This window comes from Pinus tabuliformis, chromosome 2_2 (genome assembly GCF_031772625.1).
Source record: "Pinus tabuliformis cultivar Carrire ecotype Pingquan chromosome 2_2, CPIR1, whole genome shotgun sequence".
NCBI lineage: Eukaryota > Viridiplantae > Streptophyta > Pinopsida > Pinales > Pinaceae > Pinus > Pinus tabuliformis.
The window spans coordinates 520,453,883-520,479,579 of NC_142300.1; the positions used below are offsets into that span (position 1 = coordinate 520,453,883).

The 25,697-nt window shown below is 38.3% G+C and overlaps 1 protein-coding gene across 2 annotated transcripts in view; it reads left to right on the forward strand.

The window, feature by feature from the left end:
* The first annotated feature begins 232 nt into the window (after positions 1 to 232).
* The window catches only part of IYO (RPAP1-like, carboxy-terminal protein), a 261,793-nt gene continuing 236,328 nt past the window's right edge, over positions 233 to 25,697 (forward strand). The window contains exons 1-3 of one of the 2 annotated variants that reach the window (XM_089404854.1): positions 233 to 1,292; positions 1,541 to 2,363; positions 7,339 to 7,469. In XM_089404854.1, coding sequence (XP_089260980.1) covers positions 1,029 to 1,292; positions 1,541 to 2,363; positions 7,339 to 7,469 — 1,218 coding nt within the window. In that variant the 5' untranslated portion in view covers positions 233 to 1,028. The remainder of the gene's footprint in view (positions 1,293 to 1,540; positions 2,364 to 7,338; positions 7,470 to 25,697) is intronic. The other variant, XM_089404855.1, reaches the window with a different exon arrangement.

A 25,697-nucleotide genomic window follows, 5' to 3' on the forward strand; every position in this document is an offset into this window, starting at 1 on the left:
AAAATAAATTAAATAAAAAGATTAATGTAATGTAAACATTTTCGCTAAATCAAAAAAAAATTAACCATATAAAAATAAAACAGTGATAAAATAAATGATCCATGATATTAATTAATGATCTAGACCTACCAAACCCAAGAGATCAAATCTCTTAATTTACAAATTTTTTAGAATAGGAAAAATTTAGTCTTTCTCCGCTTTTCGTAGATCGAAATCCAAAATTAAAATAAATGTAGAATGGTTCTCTCCATCGGGAGCCCCAACAAAGCGAGCATCCAGGGGAGTTACCAATTCGGTTGATTATTCAGAGTGAGCTGACCCATAACCGGTTTCTCTATCTCATAAGTAGTTCAAGATTGATATCTAGCTTCTGCAACTTATTAGTACCTAAAGACTACTACTGAATCTCGGTTCAGCAGGTTCAATGGGTAGAATGGTTCGATGTTTCCCGCCTGCCTGGTCCTCCTAATTTCCGAGTCCAACGAGGCGTGAGTTGCTGTTCCCCACTTCCTATCCATAGGTGGTGTTCGCCGCGGGTGAAAGATGGGAGTGAAATAAGATGGAAAATGTTTGGCCGGGTTCGACGAGACGAGTGAAACACATGAATAAAGTTAACATCCCGCACCCTCACAACATCATAAGCAAAGTTTTAAATCGAGTTGAAAATGGTTTATACTTCAAGAAAATCTGACATATTTATGGAATTTTAATTTCATTACCATACGTGGGCAGAGGCGGTTGATTAACGTGGCGAGATTGTCCAAACTGTCACCGGATACGGTGGTTATATTGTCGCAGTTTGAAAACACAATGAAATCAATTTAAACCCCAAAAGCTTTCGGGCGTGCATTTTGAATGTAAGAAAAATGAAAATGCGCTTCTCAAATCCGCGCCACAACCAGTATAACTGAACCTCAGCATCCCTGCACTTGCAGTCCGGTCGTTCCCGGTTTCTAAATCTTCTAAATCTTAACCCTCTGACCTTTTTATCTTTGAATTTGGTCTGAAAAGTGCAGTGGACTGATTCAATGGCGAGTGAGGGAAAGCCCTTCAAGAAAACTCCAAAAGTAATTCAACTTTCAGAGGAGAACAGCAACCCGTCCTCTGCAAAGTCGGCTACAGGTGGGAAAACGGCGGGAAGTATTCCAGTAATTCAAGGGCTGAAGCTCGTGGGGAGCATTAAAGAAAAAGGTTTCTCCGCGGAAGCTGACCAAGGCAAATTCAGGGGCGTTTCTGTTCCAGAGCCCAGAGTCACCCCGTTTCCGAAAGCCCGCCATCGGTCCGAAGGCCCGGTATGTCTCTTATCTTTATGCTTTGTTTACAATCTAAACGACTTCATGGTATTCGAATTCATGACCAACCTATTCTTTTCATTGGTTGTGTTTTCTGTCTGTTACTGGATTCTTTTGCATATTTGAAATTTAGGCATTGCTAATTTAGTTGCATGCTTGAATCACTATAAATTCATTTTAAATACACAAATTTATGTATGCACCATTTGAATTTTGATACAAATTGTCTTTTGATATCTGTTGCCAAGCATTGGGCACCTATAAACTTGGGGCCAACTGAGGTGGTGGATACTGAGGATGCTGATGCAGAATCTCTGGCAGCTCATGCACGACCTGTTGAGAGGAAAAATAGAAAGGCTTTAGAACAAAGGAAAGGAGGATCATCAGCTGGAAACACAGATAAACCAGGTGAATTGGTTCCATCCTCCAGAGAAACTAACTTAAAGGAAGACGCTGGACATTCAGCTTCAATGAAGAGTGAAGGCATAGTCAGTGATTTAAATAGATTGCAGGTTAGCACAGAATTGGACACCATGAAAAATGTCCTGAAAGATCATGTAGAGAGGGCTCACAACTACAGTGCAGAAAGAAAAGGCCTCGTGCCAATGACAGATATGGAGGAAATTGATGCAGAGAATCGTGCAGCTTTGCAGACAATGTCAGCAGATGAGATTGAAGAAGCACAGTCAGAATTGCTTGGGAGGTTGCGGCCTGAAACTGTAGAAATGCTGAAGAGGCGTGGCACCAACAAATTTAAAAAGGGAAATAAGGAGGCATATGAATTGAATAGAAGTCAACAGTTTGGAACTGAAGACGAGAAGAAAATTTCTAACAGTAATCAAAATGATTGCATTAGAGCACAGCGATCAGATCTGCAATCCAGCTTATCAAAGAGAACTAAAAATAAGTCAAATGAAAATGGGGAAGTATTATCTGCTGATTCATCGAGCAATGAATGGAAGACATGGAGTGATAGAGTTCAGGCTGTCAGGACCTTGAGGTTCGCTTTAGATGGGAATGTAGTAGAGCTGAAGGAAAATGCGACTGATACCAGAAATTTGTGTCAAAATGGTAAGGACTTGGATTTGTCTTTTATTTTATTCTTTTCCACTTGTTAGGGAATAGAATAATTTTATTGCTAAGTGGCTTGCTAAGTTCTGCCTAGACTTTGAGATTCTTTCTTGTGATATTTTTGTTCTTTGACAACTTTTTATGTTTGGTGTTTAGCTTGCCACATATGATGAGGGAACATTGCTTGTTGGTTTCTACCTTATCGAAGACAACCATTTTTCAGTACTTTCTTATGCTAATCTTCTAGATAAACTATCTGGCCAACTATTATGAGTGCCATATACATAATGCATTTACCATGGCAGCTTTCATATCTGCGTGTCTGAAGATAAAGAGCAGTCCTCATATTTCAGCTTTCTTCTTTCATCTGGTGATCCGGCCAGCTCTATTTGTTTTGTGTCATTGCCTGTTTTACTTTTGACTGTCTCTACCTTCAGGGCTGGAATCAATCACAGAGGGCTTATCCATAACAGATCTGGTTCCATTTTGTCATGATATTATGGCTATTTATTTTGATTTATTAACTTCAGTATTTCTTTAGAGAGGATTAGTTTGGGAGGTTTTTGGTCAGAACTGGCCTCCCAAACCAGAACTGACTGGTTTTCTTCTGAACTGATCTTGAACCAGTTAGAACTGGTTGGTTCATGTTAATTTTTCTTATACCAGATCTGATTTATTTTACTTCAACAATTCATTAAAACCCCAAAAGTATTTATCTTAGATATTTCTGAATTTGCCAGAAAATAAATACGCTGGTATATTAACTTAAAATTGCAGCAGAAATAAAATGAAGAGATCAATCACACTAGCAACAAATTTACACTCAACACAATCTTCTTTCATTAAATTTCTCGGGAAAATTCTAGGTTACCGTTAGGCCCATAGAGAATATGTAGAAAAATACAGTTGCTAGGCACACGTGGAAACTTGACCCCACTAGGAAAATCAGCCTCAAAGAATTCAGCCTTTAGAAATCGAACCACTTGAAGAAACTCGGCCCTAGAGAATCAACTTGTCTCACCATCAATTCAGCCTCCTTTTCCCTCTGTCTCATGCGACCCTTGCACACTAGAGGAATTGGCATCCTCCACAATTTGGCCGTCTTCTTCAGCGACTTGGCCTCCCTCTTTCCTGAACTCGGCCTTCTTGAATTTCTCCAAAAATTCCTGTTAATTTTAGGGTATGTTCTATGCTTAGCGCAATTTACTTGATATTAACTGAGTACATTGTTTAATTCATTACATATAATGGACTGTTGAGGTTCTTATGAATTCAAACCTGCTAAGCCATTAGCAAATTTGAGACCCTTTATGATATTAAGGTTACCCCCTTAATTGAAAAGGAACTGCTATAAATTTGAAAGATCACATGGAATAAAAATTAAGTGTATAAGAATTAAGAGTGGCCTATTGCAGTTGCCACTTTTGTTGACTTTTCCTTTATTGAACCGATTAATTTTCTTTTATTTGCAACACTAGATAGGCTAATGATACTTGAGGATTTCTTTTACTGGGTTTCATATTGTTTAGATGATGGGACTACATTGATCTAGTACGACTTGGTACATATGTTCTTCACATTTCTTGTGAGTTAAGAGTTAGAAGCTTGTTAAGCCCCAGACTGCATGCACAACTTGAGGGTTAAGTTCCACATTGATTTTACCACTTTGGCTCATTCACAGGTACATGTGGGGTTTCACATGGTTCAACACTTTATACATGAGTTTCATCATATTTTGAGGACTTGTTATTTTTAGCAGTTCTCCTACTCTTGAGAAGTCAAAGCACCACAACTTGTATGTTAGAGTTAACTACATATTCTTGGACCTTGCAAGTAAACGGTTCCGATGAGCCTCTTTCCAGTGACATGCAAGGTGTTTCATGAAACTGTTATTTTTAGTAATTAGGGTTACAGGGCTTGCAAGTCCAGATGGAGTACATATCTAGGTTCCTTGCATGAAGATGATGCTACTGAAACTATATTCATTGACATGCATGTGATTCCTATTCTTAGCAATGTCTATTTTAGATGTGTTATTTCTTGTAAGTGATGCCATAGCAACTACCTTCAAATTCCTAGACCTATTTTTTTGAGGTGGAATTGTTAAAATCTGGCGCTTCTACTTTTAGTAGATCTATATTTAGAAGGTACAATGCAGTGTAATGTTCTTGTATGCAGTCTTGGATGGGTTCGTAGGTTTCAGTTTGGATCCAGGGTGGATGTTTTGATGGACAACAGGTAGTAGATACATCATGAGTGGACACATGGCAGATATATATAGAATTATCAAAGTTCTCATGAGGTAGGGTCGAGTTATGATGTGGAAGATGACATCATTGAGTCAGAGTGAGTTCCTTTCTAGTTATCTTTTGCTTTCTTTGGAGTTTTGAGTTTACTTAATGAATGTGCATGCTGAAATATTGGTATTTCTGAAAAAATTCATGGTAATTGAAGTTGTACTTGCGTTGTCAAGACTCTAGACGGAGTGAGTTACTTAAGTGGGAGAGATTTACATGCATATGCTTGAGCCTAGATACTGCTTTGTCTAGCCTACGAGAGTGTGCCCTACTTGAGGGAGCATCTTGCTATATTTACACATCAAGTTTCTGTTTTTTACAGTCTTAACTAACCCTCTTATTTTCAGCAAACAAATATAGTCCTAAATCCCTCACATCCATGCCTTATATGTGGCTTATTTGTGGAGTTTTATGTTGGAGAGTCCGTCCTACCTCCATGCCTTGTTTTGCCATGTAGACAACGTATCTTTTGAGGAGAATTTGGTGTAAGGACTGCTGCTGTGCAAGGTTCTAGCAAATACCTTCGCAATAGTGCAACTTAATGAGGCTGTTTCTGCTTATGGTTGTTGAATTTAATGCATGCATGTTAGAACGAGCAGTCCTGTGGGAAGAAATATGCTCTATTGTGTAGCTTTCAACCAGTTTCTGTTATCAGTATTAGCTAATAGCAGGGTGCATGGAAGAGGAGTGCTGAAGCGAGTTGTTTCCAGCGAATTGAGGGCATCATATTTAGACAGCAGCATTTCTTTGGAGAACCAGTTCTCTGCTGGACACTAATTATCACTGTTACCAAAATCCCGATAAAATCCTTTAATGGTGAGTTTTTCAATCAGATGATTTTTTCAACCAATCATTTTTAATTTTGCTGAGTTTTTGCTGATTTTTCTGATTTCCTCCCTACTTTTATGACCTTTTCAATTTTCAGACCGTTGCCGATTTATTCCCGTTCTGACTTTTGCAACATTGCTAATTACAGTGTAGTGGTGTCACTTAGTGCAATGGAAGTAGTGTGGATCATTGCTAACACATGCATGCTGATTTTTACAAGGAAAAAACAGCCATATTGTTGGACTTGTTGTTCTGTAGATTTATTCCGGAGTCCGACTTTTGCGACATTGCTAATTACAGTGTAGTTATGTCAGTGTCACTCAGTGCAAGGGAATTTGCGTGGATCATTGCTAACACATGCATGCTGATTTTTACAAGGAAAAAACAGCCATATTGTTGGATTTGTTGTTCTGTAGGGAGTATTTCCAGCAGTTTCTTTTGATCATCATTAATAAGCAGCGATATTATTAGGGACAGCAGCACTCCAATCAGTTAACATTTTTTGCAATTATTTAAGGCAGTTTGAGGAAGAGGTGTGCACTATGTGTGGGTATTTTTGGGCAGAGCTTCTCTTACCCTCTCCTATGGTGCACCATTCTATATCATGTGGAGGTATTTTGGTCTGAGCTTGTACTTCGTGGATGCAAGCAAACCTGGCTTTGGTTCTACCCTCTCCTCTTAGCTCTGTCCTATAGTGTGCCATTCTCCTTCCTTATTCTCTTGTTATCTATAAAGGAGAGCTGAAGGCAGTAGTTCACAAAGTTGAATTTTGTTACACAGGTTTTAGGAGTTCATCATCTTCCTTCTTTTTGTTTTGGACTTGGCAGCACTTTCGACTACTGCATACCAGAGATTGACAAGGCAACTTGTGATTTGTTGATGTCTATGGTTTACTTTCCGCTTTTTCATTAATATATCAGATGAGTTTGATTGTGCTTCTTTTCTAGCTCTTTGAATTAGTGTGGTTGTCTTCTCTATGCAATCGTGCTGCAGGGATTGTGTTGTTATGGTTACACTTAGTTTGAATTTTAATTTAACATAGGGCACACATTCTTTTCAACTTTTCCATCTAATTGCTGCTGAGGTTTCAATTAAGAAACTAATCTCAATCCTCCATAATTTAATTCATAGTTTGGATCACTGTTCTTGAGTGTTTTCAGGCATTTTGAGGCCAGTGCAGTGTGCTGGTTTTTTTCTTATTCACATGCATATTTTATACATGAGTGAACAACCTTCAAACTTTTTAGGGACACCCCCCTGTGTCTGGAAAAGCACCAGTTCAAATGGAGATGCATCGAGCTGTGACAGGGTTAGATTGCTTCCAGTTATCACACTGATCTGTTCATCTGCCTAGTGCAGTTTTGTGCGTTAACATAGTTGCACTTAATGGATGCTTTTCCTCAAGTAATTGTGTTTGGGTGATTCTTTAGCATTCAAGTGTAGGGTTAGTGTCTGCCAAAAATCTAGATTAGTATTGAGAATCTCTAACCTGTAACATGTGAAGGCAAGGAGTATTTTAACAGTGTCTGAACCTGGACTCACAAAAGAGGACAGGAAATGTAATATAGACTTTTGGAATCAATGCTCATCAGGACTTGGAATTAATGCTCATTTGGACACGCATGTTACTTATTTTTGCATGTCAGCTTCATACACATCTTTCTGCATCTTTTGATAAACAGCAAAGAAACTAGAATGAACATTATACAGTTCTGCAGTATCATCCCTATTACAAGTTTGTAAAGTAAATAAATTTTTATATATTTTCAAGTTTGGGTTGTAATATTTTTTGGTGTTGAGGCAGATTTTTTCTCTCTCTTCTTTGTGAACTGAAAAATGCAAATTTGTAGCAGGGAGCAACTCAGGTGTCAACCATTTCAATGTTGATAATGTTGCAGAACGTGACCTCTTGCGCACAGATGGTGATCCTGCAGGTGCAGGTTACACAATTAAAGAAGCAGCAGCACTTGTTCGAAGCATGGTTTGTTAAAACTCTTTTACTTCCAGATTTCTGTTGGCTGGTTTGTGATGTTTGTTAACTATCTTGAATGCTCCTGATAAAATCTTAAAAAGAAAGAGAAAATAGAGAAGCTCCCTGAAGCGAACAAAGTTCTTTCTTCAGATTAATTACTCCAGAAGACTTGGAATATAAAGATATCCATGAGGATGCACTTATATACTATGCAGGTGCCTCTTCATGGAGAGTCATGTCTTTTTAGACATGACTCTTCAACCTAATTACTAATTAACTAATCATTATTAATTATTATCATTTACATTATTTCCTATATATTTATTCATAACACTCTCTAGGAGAGAGAAAAGCTATTCATATTCTGTCTTATCCTCATAAAAGTTCTTTATAATTTATGTGGCCAGATAGACATTCTATGAATTAAATTCATTTAAACGTTTTTTTAATTTTAACCTGTCAGTTTTGTTTTGTAAATAATGGAACATATGATGGATCTTTTCTTTTCAAGTGCTAGCTAGAATGGTTAAATTACTGAAACTCTAGAACAAATGCTCTAGTTTGAATCCTGCTGGAGGTGTTAACAACTTGAGTTTGAAAGCTTAAAGGACTATACAGGAAAAGCCAGGAAATGGCTTCAGATCATTTGAATCCTGCTGGAGGTGTTAACAACTTGAGTTTGAAAGCTTAAAGGACTATACAGGAAAAGCCAGGAAATGACTCCTGAAGCATAATGTTTGGGGCCTGTTATCGCTTTATGGATTCTCCTCTATGATTCACACCTGGTTTGAGTAAGAGGAAGTCTTTGTTTTTCACCACTAGTTCAAGATCTGCAAGAAACATGTATCACAGTGCTTGATTTTTTATGAAAACAAATATGCAATTAGAGATGGTAATTCTATGTCCTTTAGAGGGAATGAGCTCATACTGAATAAATTTCTCTGCTATTTGACTTTTAATGCAGAACAGAAGTTTCTCTTCTTTGACTAAAAGTTTCCTGGATTCTGACCCTTTGAGTTTTCTTCCTCAGGGCTGTTATGAAATATAGTACAAAATAGTAGTGGAAATAGTAGAATATATCACTCTCTAACAGCGCAATCTTCTAAGAAATGCAAGGAAAAAATATACCAAACAAGCTGGATAAGTTTCAGCTCTCAAGGGCAACTAGTCTCACATAATTAAATCTGAAATTTGACTTTTACTGTAGTGTCCCAAGGGGATTTTTCCCTTAGGGTTTCGAATAAATCAGAAAGGATTATACAACAACAATGCATATTCATATGACAGTAAGTATCCTCCTAGGTAATGCACGGATATAGTGATTTTCAACAGCAATATGGTTCTTCATTAAGACACAATAAATTAGGGCTGACTGCCCAATCAACATCAAAACTTATTCAACGGCTAATCCACCAATATAATTCTGATTGTACCATCGATATTCAATAGATCAGCATTCTAACTGTAACTAGCACTATCCAATTCTTTGGTTACTAGACTGATTAACAGCTCACTGTCTAACTACTGCTTTTCTGCACTACTTCCAACTTGCTCTGAGTTTCCACCCTGCTGTTGGAGTAGTCTCTTGCACTGTTTCTGTTGTAACAGATGTCTGGTTTGGGCTTATGACAGCCCCCTTCTGACCCATGCTTATGCTATTCATATGTTCACAGACCCCCTGAACAAGGTAACTACTCCAGCTGTCCTGCTGTCCTCAAGAAGGCAGGTTGAACGCAGATGAGGTCTAATTGTTCAGGCTCTTAAAACCCTCAAAGCCTTAGGCTCAAAGAAAAGAGAGATAATCCAATCCAAATTGATGATGATCAAATGATTCTATCTCTCTTTTATTTATAGATTCCTAATGGGGTCTTTCTTCCTTAATCTGATGTGAGGGGTTACATGCTAAGTCACCAGGTTCGTGTTCAAGTTCGAGTTCGGCGACCTTGAAATTCGAATAAAGTTCGGCAACTAAAATTTTGCCGATAAAGTTCGACATATAGAAATTCGAAAAAAAAATATGTATATATATATATATATATATATCAATTTAAAGTCAAATTCAAAGTCCATAATGCACATTGCAAAGACATAAGATTATTGCTCAAACATTTAAATCATTTCGACATAATTTTATAAACCATGAAAGCGAGTGCCAAATTCCAATAAAGAACCAAGTTCCAACTTCCATACATAGTAAACAAGGTGAGAAATTCATCATAGACATTGGCAATTTGGCACCCATATCAAATTCAACAAAACCATGGGCCATATCAGATTTCATATATTGAAAAACAATTTGATAAAAAAGTATTCAAAATATATAAACTCGAAAGTTTAAAGTAGCTTGGTAGTTTTAGAAAATTGTTCATGCAAAAAGTAAACTAGAAATCTAAAACAGGAACACAAGTTTTATTCTTGATGTTCCTGTGGCCCACTTGTTATATCAAAAAGTTCTATATCATCAAGAGCAGTAGGAGCTGTGAATCCGCTAGATGCTTCAGCATTAGATTCATCAGTCAATTCCCTGTCAATGTCACTATCAATGTACAAATCAGCTTCATCCATTGATGCATTTGGAACAGGATCGATCCATGGAGTAGAGGAATTGGATGACTCTTTAGCCACATTCTTCAATGCCAACTGCAAGTTACTACGAACATAAACAAGATCTTCTAATCTTCCAGATAACAATCTATTTCTTTTCTTGGAATGAATGTGGTCAAAGGAACTCCAATTCCTTTCACATGCTGATGCACTTGATCCCTGGCTTAAGATACGAATTGCAAAATTTTGCAATTCTGGTGCCCTTGAACCATAAAATTTCCACCATACTGCTGGATCACTTCTGCTCCTATCATACTTTGCTGATTGTGGTCCAAATAACCCTTCTTCTAACCTGTATGCCCTCAACTGACTTCTGATCAAACCTACAATTTCTGGATTTGGATTTAGCTTCTCAATAGCCTGGATAAGTCCATTCATGATTTCTTCATCCCTATGTCTTGTAACCCAAACAATCTAGGGTCCAAATAGCATGCTGTTGCATGTAACGGACTATGCATCATCTTCCATCTTTGATCAATTAAATCCCATATCTCCTGGTAATCAGCTTCCACATTATTAAAAGCAGTTGCAATGGTCTCTTTGCAATGATCAATGCTTTCATAAACAAAACCCATACAAGGTTTGTCACCATCAACCATGCGGAGCACATTAACAATTGGGCCACATATTTTTAAAACCTTGTTTGCATTTTCCCAAAAGCCATTATTGAGCACTATTTGTTCAACATTTTTCCCCTTAGTTTCTTTTGAAAGGGTAGATCTCTCCCACTCAGTGTTGCAAAAAACAGCGCTTAGGCTCGCTTTTTCCTCAACAACTCTTTTCAGAGTAATATAAAAAGTGGCAAATCTTATATCACAAGGCCTCAACAACTCTTTTGATGCATTCTTCCTGTATATGCTCAAAGTGAGACGATGGTTGATGATGAAGTTTGCAATTGTTTTGGCTCTTCGGATTGTCTCATTGACCCAAGGAAATTTGGCTAAGTCATGCAACATTAAATCCAAGCAGTGAGCTGCACAAGGGGTCCAATAAATCTGATTATACTTTTCCATAATCAACTTCCTTGCACCAACACAATTTGATGCATTATCTGTAATAACATGGACAACATTTTCCTCCCCAACCTCTTGAATCGCTTCATCCAAAATTCCAAAAATAAATTCTGATGTCTTCACTCGATCCATTGCATTTACTGCCTTCAAGAAAAGTACCCCTTGAGGACTATAAACAAGCACATTGATCAATGGGCGATGACACAAATCTGACCAACCATCACTCAAAATTGTGCATCCTGTAAGCTTCCAAGACTCTTTAATCTGAGCCAACTTTCCTATCACTCTGTCTTTTGTTTTCTTTAGCAAAGTTGTCCTTAAAGCTTTAGATCCGGGAGGAACATAGCCCTTCCCAAAATCAATGGCCTTTTTAATTACATTTTTAAAATATGGACTCCTCGCCACATTAAAGGGAATTGCACATGCATAAAAGAATTCTGCAACAGCATCATCAACTTCTTGTTTCTCAACAGGTTTCCAGAATTGATTTAATGTTTTGGTTCCACCTGTTTTTGCTTGAGTAGAACTTGATCCACCAATGTTTGAGATTGAATTAATGGTGTTGGAGGAAGACATGGCAATCTCCCTCTCAATTCGCTGCCTCTTATTTACCCTTTTCTCCTTTTGCATCTTTGAATTGAAATGGTCTTTTTGCACTGTGGCTTTTTGTTCATCAGAGATCTTAGTGCAGGCTTCAACACCACCTCCACTTCCATTGCTAATACTGAGAAGGTGATCCACTGCTCTAGTTAAAGTGCCAGTGAAATCATGTCCACACAGCTGACATGAAAGATTATAACCATCTTTTTTGACAAAATTCCAAGCTACAACAGTTGATTTTGGGGGTGCCATTGAAATTTGAAGGTTCTGAACCTCTGATTGTTGAAGACTGAGGTGAAGGCTTGAAGTCTGAAATGTCTGCAATTTTTTTTGAATTTACATTTTAATTAGTTTTATTTTTTTTTGCAGAATGAAATTATGAAAATTTGAAACTATATTTTATATTAAAAAAATTATCAGTTCAAAATTCAGCCTGAGCCTCTTTAAATACTGATAAATTGTATTTAAGTTTTAACTGATAAAAACTAGTAAATTTTATTGAACTGATAAAAAAAAGTGTATTTTAATTTTTGACTTACCTGGACGCTGGAACTTGGAAGCTGGAGTCTGGACAGTGTGGCTTGCTAGAGTCTGGAGGGTTGAGGCTGCTTGAAGGCTCACTGCTCTTAGGCTTTGTCAGGACTCAGAACTTCCAAGTTTGTTGGAGCCTGGAGGTTGCTTCAAGTTTCAACAGATGCCTCTTCAATCTTCAATGCCACAACTTCAAAAAAAAAATCTGAGCTATCTCACAGTCACCACTACTCAGATTTCACAATTATAATTTATACCAATCAATGATTGCAGCCTGCAGGGTTTGAGGAGAGGAGTCAAGACAGATCAATATCAACACAGGTTACCGAAACAAAAAGAAAGCATCATCACAGCCTACAGGTTTATCGAATCACTGAACTTTGATTAGCCCAGGTCTCATCATTGAACACTGATTATCTCATTAAAATCCCTTCATTAATTCATTCCAGCTTTTCTTTGATCTTTTGTCATTGTCATGGATTCTGATAAGTTTTCTAAATTTAGATTATGCAGAATTGCTTTTTGCAATACAAAAGATTGCAAACATGCATTCATTTCTACATGGATTTGGTTTTTCCAGCTGTTCTTTGATCTTTTGTCATTGTCATGGATTTTGATAAAAATTTCTAAATTTGGATTATGCCGAATTGCTCTTTGCAATACAAAAGACTGCAAAACATGCATTCATTTCTACATGGATAATTGGATTTGGTTTTTAATATTTCAGACAACTGTTTTTTATATTTCAGAGAATTATTAACTAACCATGTTTAACAATGGTTAGGGTTTTTCCAATAGTCCTTTTCAGCTTAATGTATGGCCTTGATTTTGGAAGTGTCTAACAGATGTATAATCCTTTAGTTCTGCTGGAAATCTTCATGTCTTTCTGAACAGTTTTTTAAAGAAGTATTGCACATGGCTTCGTCTAAATATCAGTAATCATCGTTTCAGAATTGCTGAGAACTCTTCTGCTACCATCTTGCTAAAGGTTGAAAATGCCATCTAAAAAGCTTAGAGTCATGGACGTAATGTTCAAGAGCTATAAATTTAGAGCGTGGATTAAAGTGAAGGAGCTTTGAATACCCTAGAGCGTTTAATTATCCCAGAAAATAGCATTGACAATAATTATAATAAAAGACTGGTGTTTACATAAAGCAGCCAATTATTTTCAAACTTTCACAAAGTTTCAAGCTCCCTCTAGGCTCTAAGTAAAGCAACATCCAGAAATGAAAAATAGAAAGCCCATCCACGGTAAGACATTAATCCTGACAGTTCCAACACCCGTCAATGACAAAGAATGCATCTTAGAGTTCCTCCCACTGGAGACATGGGTGGAGACATGATCCTGTGTCACCTTCTTGAATACTTAGAATGTGAACCAACATCCATACCATAATAATCAAAATTGAAATACAAGGCAGCCATTAGGTACACGGTCCTGTGACACCCATCTCAATAGTTAAAATCCCATAGCATTCAAACTGACGTATAACCTTAGAATGCCATAGAATGCAAACAGTATAACTTTTTTCCATTGCAGCGTCATTATAGTCTATAAACTTACAGAGTAAAGTCTGTAATGTGCCACGGCCCACTGCGCAGGTAGCAGGAGTCAGGACTGGCGGTTGGCCGCGCTGTGTATGTCGGCGTGCTGCACTGGTCAAGCCACAAGCCGATGAAAACTCCACAAGCCAGAACGTAGAAGCCACGACCCACAAGTCGTCGACGTTGCCACAAGCCACAACCCGTCGAAAAAGCCGTCGGAAACTCCAAAAACTGTTGAAAACCCTATTGAACAATGAAAACCCGTGGGCTGTCACTGTATCATGTATGCTATTGCTCACGCGGACTGGTAGTGGTCAGTGGTCGTCGGTCGGTTCAATGGCTGCAATTTGCAAACAATGAAACCTAACACACCGTAAACAATGAAACCAAAACCAAAGCCAAAACCAAAACGAAAACGTGCCCACAATTCATTTCGAAATTTTTTTAAAACAGAAAAAAATCGAACCAAAACGAATTTAATCGAACCGAAACAAATTTTAACGATTTTGTTCGCCTTTAAATTTGAGTTTGCCTTTCTGTTCGAGTTCGCCATTTTGTTCGGCGAACTTGAACGAATAAATTCGAATTCGTTTGAAGTTCGGCAAATTTCGAATTTATTCATTCAAATTCGCCGAACCCGGTGACTAAGGTTACAAGTGCAACCCCCAATTTGGGCTTTTTGTCCTGTTTCCACCTTGCTTACACACCTAAGTTAATGTGGGAATAAATAAGTGTTGCCAGAAAACAAATCTGGGCTGGGATTAAGAGATTTAACATCGTATTTGAGTTCTAGATTTCTTTGAAGGAAAGATCTGAGATCACTAGGGTTTGCAGCGACGGATTTTTTTTTTTCCATAACAACATAATTGTTTTTAATTTTGTAGTTGGGGTTTTGTGGCCAAGTTACTAAGTCGATTTGTCAAATGGCATCACTGAGTAGTTTGAGATATGAAAACAGGTTGGATGGGGCCGTTAACTTCAGTCCTTGGAAGGAGCAGATAACCATAGTTTTAAAAATGAATAGTTTGTGGAATTTTGTGAACATAGATATCTAAGTTCCTTCAGATCCAAACCAAGCAGCCAAGCACAATTAGAAGGATGTGAAAGCGATGGGTATAATTTGGATGGTGTGAGGGATCACATAATTCCTCACATATTAGGGAAGGATACAACACGTCAGATGTGGGTAGCCCTAATCAGTCTTTATCAGAGCACAAACGAAAACAGGAAGATGGTGTTGTGGGAAAAATTAAACAACATTAAAATGAACAAATTAGAGATTGTACATCTTACCTCACAAGGATCTGATAGGTTCGTGATGAGCTTTCGGCTGTGGGAGAAGCTGTGAACGATTCAGAGTTAGTAAAAGTGGCTTTGAAAGGATGCACCAAGCATTGGACCACCTTTGTGGATGGGATACTGGCTAGGCAACAAATTCCTGATTGCTGATTGTGGGATGATTTCATCTAGAAGGAGATTTGGGAGAATTCATTAATCGAAGGACAATGAAGGAGTGGTGAGGAGAAAGAGGAGCTTGCTCTTGTTGCATAAGCGAAAAAGGGCAAAGGGAAGGCCAAGCAGAACCAGAGTGGAGGTGGACCTTAACAGGTTTTAAAGGAGAAGGACATGAACAAACATAAGTGCTTTGCATGCCACAGGTTTGTACATTTTTCCAGTTAGTGTCCAAACAAGAAGAAGGGAAAGGGAAAGAAAGCCACGATAGCCACTGTACAAATGGACGAATTGGCTGAAAAGTTTGAGAAGAACTTCGCCTTGGTGTTATGACTTTCTAGAACTGTCATGAGAGGTGTTTGGTTCGTGGATAGTGGAGTGTCTCGTCACATGCTGGGATCTTGAGACATTTTCATCAACATGTACAAGGAGCCCATAGATATACATGTAGAGCTTGGTGAGAATACCAAGTATGCAATAGAGGGCATTGGAAGCATTGAGTTTCAAATGGACTTAGAGGTTTCATGGTGGTGAATGAAGTGTTGTTTGTACTAGGTTTGGAGAAGAATCTCCTATCAGTTTCGAGTCTCGAACATGGAAGGCAGAGGACTAGAGGCCAGCTTCATGGGAGGTGAAGTGGCTGTTGGGCCGAAAGGAACTGATCCCAACAAGAGGCGAGTAATTAATATAAGGGAGAAGAATCTCTATCTATTGAGAGGACAACAGGTGAAGGCTCTCGTACATGAAGATGACAACCAGAGCGAGCTTTGGCACAAGCAGATGGGACACCTACACTACGGGGCTATTCCTATGTTTCGAAGAATGGTTATAGGTTTTTCATAGTTCAGGGTTGAGCAAGAGGGAGTGTGCGCTTGGTAAGCAGGCCAAGGCTGCGTTTCCTCACAGCGAAACCAGGTCTAAGGGTGTGCTGGACTTGGTGCATTTAGACATTTGTGGTCCTATGTTAGTGGAATCAATCACAAGGTCATTGTACTTTGTGACATTCATAGATGATCTTTCCAAGAAGACTTGGGTCTACTTCCTAAAGTCTAAAGGTGAGGTCTTTGGTCGGTTTTAAGAGTTTAAAGCTCTTGTGGAGAACTAGACTAGGAAGAAGATTAAGGTATTGAGATTGGATAATGGAGGTGAGTATACCTCAAATGCAGGATTTTTTGCAAGAATACAGGGATCAAGGAGCTCAAGCCTCACAATACCTTACAACCCTTAGAAAAATGGGTTATCGAGAGAAAAAACAAGATCATAATGGAGGTAGCGAGTGCGGTGATTTATGACCAGGAATTGTGTATGTTTTTGTGGGCGGAGGCCTGAAATACAACTGTGTATCTACATAGTAGGAGGCTTGACAAATTGTTAGAGGATATGACTCTTGAGGAGATGTTCACAGGAGTGAGGCAAAGGTAAGTCATTTGCGTATCTTTGGTAGTCCAATTTATGTTTGTTGGAAAATCTATATAGGTGGTAGTTAAATGATTTTCCTCTTAATGACATTAACTTGTAATGTTTTCATTATTAGTATTAGATTTCTTAATTATCTTTTCTGATCATCAAGATTAATTCCAAGCAACAAAAGAAGAGAACACAAGATATAAGCACGCTGCGAAGGCAAAACCACCCTCGAGGGGAAAACCCAGTCATAAATTCTTCCTTCAATAGATTCAAAAGATGAGATGACCATGACCTTTACAATCTAGACTTAAGACTTCCTCTATACATCATATCATCGAGACACGAACAAATTGTGGAAGCATCACTGTAATAGCATCAACGAAGTCACTGTACTAGCATAGAGATGAGGTTACTGCGGTGATGTGAGAGCATCGAACAAAGATCACTGTAGCAACCTCTAATCTTGTGAAAGCATACCGAACTGTTGGGAGGCCTAACACCGATCATGGAGAACATCTTGATGCCCTATTCGTACTCCTAAAATAACACTGAAATGTCTGCCCTCATTCGAACCCTGTAATCACTGAAAAATGTGAGCTCTGAATTTTTGATCCAAAAAATTGTGTTGCTAATGTGAGGTCCTTATCCTCGTATATATAGTTGTTTTCCATACGAAAATAGGCCGACATGAGTTGATGAAGAGTTGCGTCATTAATATTGAGCCGACATGCATATTCATTTATTTGTGTAGGCCGACATGTGATCTTCTTATGGAATACGACTTGATGGAGATCCTTTCAACAACAAGGAGATTTCGATGGATGGAGGAGTCTTCGCAAATTTATTTTAACAATAACCTAAAGCCTACAATAGAGGCTTGACCTATACATTTGACCCAAGCATGAAACCCATGCTTTAATAAGTCAAATCAAATTAATAATAAAAGTTCTTTTCACTTTCTTTTGACAAATATATTACATTTGACTCAAATACAATAATGAAGATTGAACCTAGTTACATTTTCCAACAATGTTCACACTCCTACAAAGAAAAGGACTAAGCTAGAATCCTTGTTAGAAATAGGCATATTTGTGTGCTACAATGAGGTCTCAAAGGCTTACTAAGTCTACATTCCAGGGCAAAGGAGAGTTATCATTAGTCAGGATGTCAGATTTGAGGAGTGCAAGACCTTTAGGAGGTCTCGTTAGAGAGAGGTAACATGGACCAGTAGCACCAACAACAAGGACACAACTTGTAGATCTAGAGGAGCGCCATGGATCAAGAGCGAGAGGCTTCTAGGGTTGAGCATGGACCAATAACACCAACAACAAGGAAAAAGTTTGTAGATCTAGAGGAGGAGCAAGATGTTCCTTCGAGCTCTACCGGGAGGAAGTTGAGATGGTCTAAATAGACCTTGAAGGATGATGAGGAGCATGTGGAGGCTCCTAGAAACACTTTCAGGCAGAGCAAGCCACCAACGAGATTTTCCAATTATTTTCCCTTGTCGAGCAACATCAGTGAGTCCGAGTCTTTTTCTTTCGAGGAGGCTACTGATGTGAAGGACTGGAGGGATGCCATGGTGGAGGAGTATAGTTACATTATGAGGAATTATGTGTGGGACATAGTGCCAAGACTGGAGGGAAAGATTGCGGTCACTTTTTAGATCTTCAAGATCAAACATGCAATTGATGGCAGTGTAGAGAAGTACAAAGCGAGGTTCGTGGCAAGAGGGTTCTCCCAGCAGAAGAGAGTGGACTATGACAAGACATTCACACATGTCGCCAGATATGCATCCATTAGAGAAGTCATGTCCATTGCTACAAAGATGGGGTGGAGGATACACCAGATGGATGTGAAGACTGGCTTCCTCAGCGAGGTGATTGGAGAATAGGTGTATATTGATCAACCTCAGGGCTTTGAGGTGCATGGGAAAGAGTCTCATGTGTGCAGATTGAAGAAGGCCCTTTATGGGCTGAAGCAAGCTCCACATGCATGGTACATCAAGATTGATGGATATCTTCTTGGTTTGGGCTTCTCCAAGAGTGAGTTAGACTCCAACTTGTACTATGTACTTGTTGAGGGTGAACTACTCTGCTGGAAAACACTGAGGAGGGGGGGGGTGAATCAGTATTCCTTAGCAATTAGCACTTTTAAATCTTTTTAGAGCATTAGTTAATCTTCAGTTATTATTAACGTTTATGCAGTAATAACAGTAAATAAAAGAACCCAGGAGGCAATTTTAGGTGGAAAACCCCCTCCGGGTCAAAACCCACCGAACGCTTTTCTAATAAATTCTTTAATCTTCAGCCCCAACTGAAATGAAAGCAACAACTTCCTAGAAATCTAAAAAAGCATTCTTCTCCAGCTCCCACTGGATGGATGCTCCAACGCTTGAGATTCTTTAGTAGTCAACTGAACAGATGCCCCAACACCCAATGAGCTACAACTCACCCTAGCACCACCCTACCACCCTGAAGTTTTCACAGGCTTAAACCTGCTGGTGACTTCATGCACCACCCTAGCACCACCCTACCATCGTATAGAAAAATAAAAGAAGAATGGACTCCTGTACCAGGGAAAATGGTCCACTTTACAATGATATAGAATGATGTAGAAGAAGAAGACACATTAGACCATAACCCCAACTATGACACAACCACCTAATGATGATCCTAGACCTCCTAACACTGCCTCTTCAACTCTTGGCAAATAGACACTTGTAAAATTATTACAATGATGCTTTTACAATGACTTTGTAAAATGATACTTTTACAATTATTGTATGCAGTGCTTCCCACTTGAAGACTTCATATGGTGAACTTCTTGCTGCTGTTCTGCACCTTGATTGTTGCTCTTGTCGTGCTACCCTTTCTCACTCTTCAAAACATTAGATTATGCATTGAGTCTTCTCTTGATGAATATATAATGCCTGCAAAAAGTCTTCAAGGAAATACCCATGACATGATAATAGCAAAACTTACCTCATACTGCAGAGCATATGTCAATGCTAAACAAAACAACAAATTAGAATACAAAGAACCTAATGCAATTAAGAAATGAACATGCATATACAGAAGATACTTACCTGTAGCTTACCTCTGCTGCACCTTGCTCTTTGCTACCCTAGAAAGTCTGGTCCTTTGCACCCCTTGACAACACTTGATCTAGTTTTTCTCGCCTTCTAGGAGCACGATATTTAATCTGATGTATCTTTGTGATTTCAGATCCCCAATATGTGATCTTCGGTCCTGTAGTATCCCTCGGAGTCTTCTTTCCAATGCCACAGGTCTGACCCGATTCTTTCCAATGCCACAGGTCTGACTCGATTTGGACTCTTCAAGACAATGACCTAATTATGGACTAGTTCAGTAGAGCGAACTTGTATGGCGTGCCACGTGTCACTGTTTCCTTATTCGGCTCTGAAATTGATACACAGAAAACTACAGTCCGTGCACTATTCGCCACTTTTTACAGATTCCAATCCTCTTCTGAGAGAGAGAGTTATGATGATTTTCCCAAGGTCACTTCTTTGAGATGAAATTCGGGACCCTGTAAAAACCCTAACTTCCACAGATCATATCTCTGAAAATATAGCGAACCAAGATCTGAAATTCAGTCACGATGTTCATCAGGATTGCGAATCAAATGGGTTTTCATTTCAGAATCTAAGACTTCGCAGAAATGAAGTTATAGCGAAAATGCCACGATCACTTCATTTGGAGGATATATGAGATTTCTTTTTATAGAGTTGAGAGGGGCTTCTATAGAGAATGTTGGAGGGATTTTAGGAGCTTAAAAAATTATTAATTATTGACTATTCAATGACCAAAACCAATTATGAGTGCCATGCCACAACCCCATAGGGTTTTAGCCCACTAACTAGGGTTACTAACTTCAAACATGAATATCTCTCAAACCGTGAAGAATTACTTGGCGTGCCATATATCAACGGAAACATCTTGACGATTAAAATCCATCTAGAAGATCCTTGACTCAAAATAGAGTAAGTTGTCAAGTCAAAATTCCCTTGCAAGATCAGGGGTAGCCCCTGGTGCTGCTTGGGTTGACATCAATGACAACCTCAGATTATCTTTAGATGAACACTACTCATATTGGTACTTTATGTTGATGATCTTCTCTTTACGAGATCAAAGAAGCTCATAGAGATGTGCAAGGAGGATCTTGATTCGGAGTTCAAGATGAAGTAATTGGCTTGATGCACTACTTTTTGGAATTGTAGGTGTGGAAACAACTAGGAGAGGTTTTCCTTGGGAAAGGAAAGTATTTAGTTGAGATCTTGAGGAGTTTTACGATGGAGGATTGTAGGCCTATGTTTGCGCCAACCATCACTAACTTGAAGAAGCTAAATGCTTATGAGGGCAAGTTTGTGGATCTGACACTGTATAGGCAATCGATAGGTTCCTTGATATATCTCGTCAACATTAGGAAGGATATTTATTTTGCTGTGAAGATACTCAGCTAGTTCATGGTGGAGCCAAGATAGGTTCATTTAGTGGCAGCAAAGCATGTGCTGAGGCACTTGCAAGATATGATATACTTTTTGCCCAGAGATGTTGGAGGTGGTGGAGTGGAGTTGCATGAGTACATAGATTTTGATTGGGTTGGGAGTGCTGTGAACAAAAAAGCCACATTTGAATGTTGTTTGAACTCAGGATCAACCATGATCTCGTGGTATAGAAGGAAGCAATAGTGAGTGGTAGTTAGTTTAACAGAGGCGAAGTACATGACAGCGAGTATGGCAAGTTGTGAGCTAGTATGGCTTCGCAAGATGCAGGATTATTTGGTCTTAAGATCGGGCCAAGAGTGATTCGTTGTGACAATCAGAGTTGCATAAAGTTGTTTGAAATTCCTGTGCTTCATGATCAATTCAAGGATATCAATATCAAATATCACTTCACTAGGGACAAAGTCCAGAGAGTTGTTGTGGGATTGCCCTAATTTCCACATAGGGGCAGGTGCAGAGATTCTCACTAAGCCTCTAGTGAAAGGAATGTTTGTGAAATACAAAGAGAAGATGGGGGTAGTGGAGAATCTCTTCCTTGCTATGAGGAAGTGTTGAAGGTTGTGGTAGCTTCAAAAGGTCTTATGTATAAGCTTGGTGGCCTAGCTTGTAGAAGATGTCTTATTTCATCTTTAGGTGCTTGTTTTATGGAATAAGTGATTTATGTCTTCTTTCCTAAATCTTACTTAGGAAAAGTACAATAATTAAATTCAATTAATTATTGTGGGCTATTAAGTCAATTTCTAAAGATAAATAATGAAATTATAATGATCTGAACCATTGATCTCCTAGGTCTTCTCGAAGGGATATTAAGGTTAGGGATTTGGGTTGGATGAAGATTATAAAATAAGCCTAAGGGAGAGGTGAAGACATACAAGTGGAGACAACGATATTCTCTAGATCGAGAGGCTTAGCTAGATTGTAGAGGAGGAAGAGTGCAGGTCGATTCAAGAGCATTTCTAGTAGGCCGAATTGTTGGAGATTGCAAGGCCGAATTGCTGAAGCGAGGAGGTTGAATTGTTGGTGGGGCCAATTTGCTAGGGTCGAATTTCCTAAGGTGCAAAGGCTATTAAAGGGGAAGAAGCAGAGCCAAGTTGCTAGTGAGAGGTGGGCTGAAAATATCTAGACCAAATTTCTCTAGAGGTTAATTTCCAGTGGGTTGAAATACATAGGGCCGAATTCTTCTAGTGGGGGTTGAGTTACAAGTTCCAACAATGCATATTTCCTTGTAATTTCTCTATGGGTTGAAACCCTCATTTTCTTGAGATTAATTAATGAAGAAGAATGTTGTGGGGGTTTCTCTGTTGTAATGTTTGATTGACCTCTCTGAGTTTATTTTCGTTGCATATAAATTTCTAGAAGTTAAATTACCAATGATTTTATTTTTTCAACAATTTAGAAATCATTTGGGTTGTAAATTTTCTTTTGGGGATAAATAATTGTTGCAAGAAAATAAATCTGGGCTATTGTTAGGAGATTTAATATTAATAACAACAAAAAATTAGTAGTTAAAACAATAGCAAACCAACCCTTAGATCCTTCAGTGATGATGTTAAATCACTTAAGAATTGTCCATTAACTTATGTCAAATCATCAAGACATATCATTATAAAAGAACAATACACGAAGAGCATATATGGCTAAAAATTAAATCTGGAAAATGCACAAATTTTGGATAGCTGAAAACTTCATTAATATGCTCAAGGTGAAGTACATATACATACACTAGCCTTCTTTCAAGGCTAATACATGTCCACTAGTCCCCCAAAACCCTAGCTAGGGAAAAATTGAAAACCCTAGCTCAACCAAGGAGCTCCAATATGCAAGAATGACTCCAACACATCTTCCAAGGCAGTATGTCCTCTTCTTATTTCTTCTCCACTAAATATATCCTAGCGCTTTATCACAAAAACCTAATCCCAAATCTCCAAGGAAAAAACCTTAACCCTAGACTTTTAAGATGCTCCAAAATACTCAAATAAAACCAAGAAATTCTAGTGACTCCTAGAGAGAGAGAGAGAGATCAAGCACAAGTGAAGAGCCAAGAGAGAGAAGGAAAAGTGATCATCACCAACATGATACATCTTGTCTACAAAAGAAAATTCTAGTCACAAGAGAAAAATCCAAATGAAGACATCTCCTTTAGACTTCATAACTCCATCTATGGATCATGAGAAAACCCTAGCGACTTCATTCAAAAAGCCAAGTACAAAAGAGAAGAGATAGAGTGATGTGATGTGATGACTATGAGGACTATCTCCTTCCTCAATTTATACGAGAGGTAAGGGAGTCCAATGATGCAATGCGGTCCTAAGTCTCCTTTTACTTCAGTAAACTATTTTACCTCCTTAGTGGGTCTATATAGTTCCAACCTTGTCATCATCCCTTATGAACCTAAAAACAAATGCGTCTTGAACTTTGCAAAAAATTGATTTTGTTTTATGTTTCCATTTATAATCATTTAGTAACTCCCATTTTTGTCCAATAAAAATGCACAAGCATCCTTCAACAAAAACTTTTCATTAATTGAAGCAAGTGTAACATTCTTCTGAGAGTCTTACGGGTATGGCTGATGTGAAAATTACCTTTATGCTTAACTTTGATATTTGTATACTTTTAGTCAAAAACTTTCTACACTCTACAACCTCCCTAAGGTTCAAAATGTTAGCTGTGCATGTTGCCTAAACAAGTCTTGAAGACCAAATTTTGTTCCCTGGTAGTTGGTGAGAGGTTGAGATTTAGTGGAGACAATTGACTAATGGTGCTGCTTTTTATGCAAAGCTAGGGTATTAATTGTGTTACCCCAATAGGCAATTTGGTATTATTTCCCTTATTGCTATTCTCTTTAATTTGATAATTGGCAAGCCTTAACTCTTTACTACATTGTAATCTGCATAGCTTGGGAAAATATTGAAAATGAGTGGCTTTTAATGCTTGCAGCATGATGTTATGTTAATTCATTTATTGACACAAAACTCACCATCTTCTATATCCCATGAAAGTTAAAGTAACAAGTTTGGCCCATTTGAAAATTGCCACAACTCCATATCTTATTGGTCCAGGGAATTGCCTACTCATTAAGTGTTATCACATAGATTTTCTAGCTGCTTTCATTCCATGGAATGTTGAATTGTTGCGAAGTGCGATTGGGAGGCATGAAAGGAAAGCTGTAGAAATGCATTTACAAGTGTTTGCAAGGAATCTCCACATGACTTGTTGTGGGCTACAAATTTGTGAAGATTAGTCAAAGAAGCCCTTATCCAAGCATCTATAATAGGGATTTCTTGCATGATTTTTTGCAAGTTATGGGGTGTGAGAAGTGGATAAGCTATAAGAAAATAATAATAGTGTGGCCTCCTGTTGCAACCACATTAAATGACCTAAGAAAGTCTTGAAGTATCAGAGGATTTAGGCTTGCCACATGAATAGATGGAGTATGACATCAATGATTTTGACCATTGAATGAATCTAAGTTAATGAGCCTTGATCTTGAGGACACTTTAATGGACATTTTTGACCTCAAGAACTTGTACTTGACTTGAAATTAATCTGAAAGCAAATTCATGAAGGGCTTCACTAACTACTTGAAAATTCATAAGTAATAAGTTTTATTTGGAAATGAAAGAACTAGCAAAATCAATACTAGATACTCAACCAAAGAACAAAACTATTGTAGCAAGAGTCAGGACTTGAGCACTTGCTCTATTGATTGCGAAATAGCTTGTCTTTGACATTAAATGGAAAAGTAAGCGTGCGAAATTTTTTGGTTCAAGAGGAGCATAGATAATAAATGAAATAATCTTTAGAAACATTATTCAAATTTTAAAGTGGCCCCAAATCATTTTTGGGTGTTAGCTAGGCACAAGAAGATCAACACGAGGTTGTTTTTTGGTCAGAGTATAGATAAGAGTCAGGAGATAGAAAGGAGCCAGGGACTAGGTCATGATCCACTAGATCTAAATCAATCTCTTCTAGCACTCGAGGCCATATGAAGAGAATTTAAAAGGATTGTTAAATCAACAATTATTTTATACCCATAAATTATTTACTCAATAAAAATTGAAAATTGCTGGAAAGTAAATTCACTGGTATTTCAACTTTAGGAATTAAATTTGTAGCAGAAATAAAATAGGGAAATCAATGACACAACATTAGAAAATTCAGCCAAAACAATCTTCCTACACTTTATATTGCCTAGGAAAATGAGGGCCCAAACCCACAAAGAATACACAGAAAAATTATAGTTGCTCAAAACTTGGAAAATCGGCATGAAGGACATTAGCCCTCCTAGAACTCGACCCTACTGAAAATTTCGTCCTTGGAAAATAAACCTCCTTCACCATCTAACTCAGCCCCTCATTTCCCTACATACAACCCATGCACAATTGACAAAAACCGGCCCTAGATAATTCAACATCCCTCCATAACTTGTCCCCTCTCTCTTGGACTTGGCCTCTCTCTCTTGGACTTGGCCTCCTTGAAATTTGCTCTTGAAATTTCGTTGTTGCAATCCTTTTCCCTTCTCTTCAGTCTCGGAGCCTCACACTCCTTGAGGAAATCTCT